Consider the following 4,708-nt stretch of genomic DNA (forward strand, 5'->3'; position numbering starts at 1 on the left):
GTAAAAAGTTCAATAATTTCCAAAGCATTTTTACAACTAATTCAGCCCCCCTTTTATTCAGTAAATGGCCTTAGGCTTGACGGACGCACAATGAATTCTGTGCACACAATAGGGATCACGTTTAATATACACAAGTTAAGTATAAAAGGTTACCAAGACGTTAACCCCTTATATTATCCCAGCAAATTGACCAATTTGACGTTTTAAGACCTGGTAAGAGACTTGTCAAAAGTTTTGAGAATATCATGGTTGCTCTTCAGCTTCAGTTATTCTCTAGATGGGGAAAAGTTGCAGGTGATCTTGAGACTATGGCTAAAGTTTTTGCCTAAGGGACAGCAGTCACAGGTTGCTGGGGAACATTGTCACCCTAGGGAACAACTGAAGTTGAGTTTTGACCAAGACTCGCCATGAGGTCTGCAATTAACCATGAATTGTCTAGCTCACTCAATTATCGCTTTTACTACATTTTTTGAAAAAATTCTATGCATACAATTTATTTAACTCATGTATTTTTAAGATTTTAATCTATTTTCCTATCTAATTAGGCCACTGTAATCATTAACCACTTCACGTCATGACATGAACCCTGTGTTAACTGTATCTAGCCCCCCCCCCCCCCCCGAAAACCCACCACACCTAACTATAAATTTGACATCAGAAAAGAAAAAGTGAAGGAAACTGTAAGTATAATTTATAAAAAAAAAATATTTTATTGACAAAATAGAATAATCAGTTCCTTTGTTTCTTAAGAAGAAGCCTCTAAACTTTATACACATATTTACAGTTACATTATAACTTTGTATTATATACATATCTTACAAATATTTCTATAAATACATCCTGTAATGGAAGAAAACCCGTATTTACTTGGGACTTAAGACATGATTTAAGGCATTTACTTGGCTTAATTAACAGTTTCCATCCCCCATGGTTTTGTCGTGAGACTGGGGATTGCCACAAGGCATAGCGGATTGATAAGGATGTCCTAGGCAGTTGGGCACTGACAGGTTCACCACCTAGCAGTGCCAGGAAAAGAAATGTTTAAGGACACATTCAGCAAAGTTAAAAAAAATATATATGAAGGTTTCTCCACACATGCTTACAAGAAACAAATAAGTTATTGCCTCATTACTTAGAGCGCAGAGACAATCCCCTGCCCCTGGCCAGTTAAATTATGGTTTCAGCAATGCTCCTTGCATATAAATGGAGAGGAATCAGGGAGGCTTCAATTCCAGGTACATTGTTCTGACCAGTCATTCAAGTCCCTACTAATGGATACCATTAAGAGTTCATTATCATGCTAATAGCAAGAAACTAAAAAAAAAAGATGGGGGTGGGGGGCTTGGCAGATCTCAGACAGTCAAGTGTCTCTGGGTCCTACCCCCACCCCTTTTCCTGTTAGTCTTAGACCTGAGATAAGGGCATCTGTTTTGGGTAAGACACTGAGCTGGCAGTGCCAGACCTCCATGTCAACCCTGTGCTGACATCACTATACATGGACCCACCAGTTGCTTTGCTGCCCCAGCAGCAGCGAGTACAGAAAGCCCTCCAGGACTCCAGAGTCTTGCTAGACCAGATCCATACCCCAGATGTGATGCCAACCACCAGGCACATAAAGTACTTGAGCATGAAGACCGCATAGTCCGGCCGGCGTGGCTGTGCCAGTTCGGGTAGGCAGGAGTTGCAGTTGTGTGCTGCCTCCCAGCCTTGGCGGTTGTGTTGTTCGTAGAAGAAGCATGCCACCACAATGGTAGCTGGCACAGTGTACAGCACGCTGAATATCCCTATCCGGATCATAAGTTTCTCCAGCTTGTCCGTCTTGGTGCCCCCCTGTTTGATGACACTGCGGATCCTGAAAAGGGACACAAATCCAGCCAGCAGGAACATGCTGCCAATGAAGAGGTAGATGACTAAAGGTGCCAAAACAAAGCCCCTCAAATTGTCCAGGTTCTGGTTGCCTACATAACAGATGCCTGCCACTGGGTCACCATCTACTGAGCTGAGAGCTAGGACAGCTATGGACTTGATACTAGGTACCAACCAGGCCGCCAGGTGGAAGTATTGGGAGTATCCAGCTATGGCTTCATTGCCCCATTTCATGCCAGCTGCTAAGAACCAGGTGAGGGACAGAATGACCCACCAGATGGAGCTGGCCATGCCAAAGAAGTAGATGAGCAGGAACACCAGGGTACAGAGGGCAGGTCCTGTGGTCTCATAGTGGATGTGCTCCAGGTCGTGCTCCCTGCTGCATGCCACCTTCTCATGCCCAGCTATCAGCCTGACCAGATAGCCAGCAGATACCAGCAGGTAGCAGGCTGAGAGGAAGATGATGGGGCGTTCTGGATACTTGAAACGCTCCATGTCAATCAGGAAGGTGGAGACGGTGGCAAAGGTGGAGGCAAAACAAAGCACAGACCAAAGTCCAATCCAGAAGTTGGTGAAGGTCCTCTCCTCGGGGGTGAAGTAGGGGTTGTGGCAGGGCATGGCACAGTTAAGGATCTGCCCAGTCCTCACACGGTTGTACAGTGGGTGCCTTTCGTTGGAGACCAGCACCATGGGTGCTCTGCACTGGCACCCTGGCTCGCACCCAGCAGGGGGTCTCGGCTTAGTCCTGGGGGGCTCCACACGTGTCTTCCCCTTGTTGTGCCCATGTGTGGGCGCTTTTGGAGGGCGCTGGGGCTGCTCCGGGAGGCTGGGGGCCACGGTGGTCAGGTCGGTGCGGTTATAGTCCATGCACAGAGTGTCGGGGTTCCCCTGCTCAGGCAGCCGGTCGCACCGCATCCTGTCCGGCCAGGCGAAGCCGTATTGTCGCATGAGGGGCGCACAGCCAGCCCTTGCCCGCTCACACACGCTCCGGCAGGGTGGCAGCGGCTTCTTGTAGTCCTCCAGGCAGATGGGGGTGTACATGCTGCACAGAAAGAACTTGAGGTCCGGGGAGCAGTGGATCTCCACCAGCGGCCAGAACTGGTGCACCTCCAGGCCAGCCTCGTCCTGCGTGTCGTGGTTGAACTGGTTGGGCATGTAGGTGAAGTTGTAGCCGATGCCCTTGCACAGGGGCACAGTGATCTCCTGGCAGGTCAGCTCCTTGGCCGCAGCACCCTGAGCACCGGGGAGCAGGAACACAGCGGCCAGCAGCAGAAACAGCGAGGTCTTCTCCATCCCGTCCTAGTCTCTGCTCTGATCGTGCAAAATGTCACAGCCCAGGCTCATCTCCTCTGCTCACCCCTGTGCCACTCGCAGATCACCAGGGGCATGGGCTCTGCCAGCTTCAGTCAGTGCAAAGTTAAGAGAAAGAAGTTCCTGCAGTGTCTGCAGCTTGTACATCCACAGTGACAGCTCCAGCTGGGAGGGAAAGCTGCACTCAGTCCTGCTCCACCTCACTGTGCAAGCTTTACTAGTGCTCAGGAACTCCTCCACTGAATATTTATACCAGGAGCACCCCCCCCCCCACCAGTCCCCCCTCACCCCCCCCCTCTCTTCCTCCAGAGGGAGGTGGGACTGCTGCCTGAAGCAATCAGCCTTATTGTAAAGGTGGTCCCAGTGTGTGTATTAGCTGGGCATTGTCATGCATGTGCTGCTGTGATGTATTTTATTACACACTTCATTAACTTGATGTATTTACAGCAACTTAAAGCCATCACGAGGACTAACCGGTGGCACTTGCACAAATACACATTTATTTGCCCCATCAATTTGCAGGAGGTTATGTTCAATCTACTGTGCATTTCTTCTTTTTTTGTGTGTTATTTTGTAATTTTTTTTAAATTAAATCCAGAAAATCATATTTGGTGTATTTACAGTAGCTATCCATATAAATCTGCAGAATCTCAGAATAATTAGTATTGTTTTTTAATTCAAATAAATACATAAATAAAAATAATAATAATGAAATAATTATAAATAAATAATAATAAAATAGTTATAAAAATATAATAATAATAACGCATCAGCAATGGATCCACAGTGCAGTACACAGGAGGGAGCATGCCCCGCTGCTGCTGCTTGTCTGGTCTCTAAGGCTACGGCTGCATTTGTCACTTCTTGTCGCAGGAAAGTGGCGCAACGTTTTTTGTAATGATAGTCAACGGTGTCGCAATGCAACGCGTGGCATGCTGTGACTGTTCAAATCCAAGTCAGATTTTTTGCGACTGTTGTGTCGCAGTCGGGGCGCGTCGCATGTCTCATGGCAACACCATTGACTAGGGTTGAGTCTATTGGGTTCGGATTGCAGTATCCGAACCTGATTCTTTTTAAAAAACTTTGTTAAGAATATAGGCTGCGTCCTACTGTAAAATGTATGGCCTCCACGGAGGTCTTTCCAAAGTTTTAGCAAATTTCGTAAGACTTACTTCGTCTCGCCTCTATCACGCGTCAGTTCTTTTATTCGCATAAATTACTGTATCAAAACACTAAGCCGAACTCTGCTTTGTGCCTCATTAACAAAGCCGAGTTCAGCTTCGTATTTTGATAAATTTATGAGAATAAAGGAATTGTCACGTCTCGTGTTATTTGCTGAAACTTCGGAAAGACCTCCGCGGAGGCCATACATTTTACGGTCCATTCACACGTCCGCAAAATGGGTACACATCCGTTCCGCAATTTTGTGGAACGGGTGCAGACCCATTAATTTTCAATGGGGCCGGAATGTGCTTTCTGAATCCGCATTTGCAGATCCGCACTTCCGCATCCGTGCTTCCGTTTCCGCCAA

The 4,708-nt window shown here is 47.1% G+C and overlaps 1 protein-coding gene across 1 annotated transcript; it reads right to left on the minus strand.

The window, feature by feature from the left end:
- Positions 1 to 708: 708 nt before the first annotated feature.
- On the minus strand, positions 709 to 3,369 carry FZD8 (frizzled class receptor 8). The gene has a single exon (XM_044293336.1). The coding sequence runs from the start codon at positions 3,157 to 3,159 to the stop codon at positions 1,405 to 1,407; it is 1,755 nt and encodes a 584-aa protein (XP_044149271.1). The 5' UTR covers positions 3,160 to 3,369; the 3' UTR covers positions 709 to 1,404.
- Positions 3,370 to 4,708: the final 1,339 nt, after the last annotated feature.

Source organism: Bufo gargarizans, chromosome 5, assembly GCF_014858855.1.
Source record: "Bufo gargarizans isolate SCDJY-AF-19 chromosome 5, ASM1485885v1, whole genome shotgun sequence".
Lineage (NCBI taxonomy): Eukaryota > Metazoa > Chordata > Amphibia > Anura > Bufonidae > Bufo > Bufo gargarizans.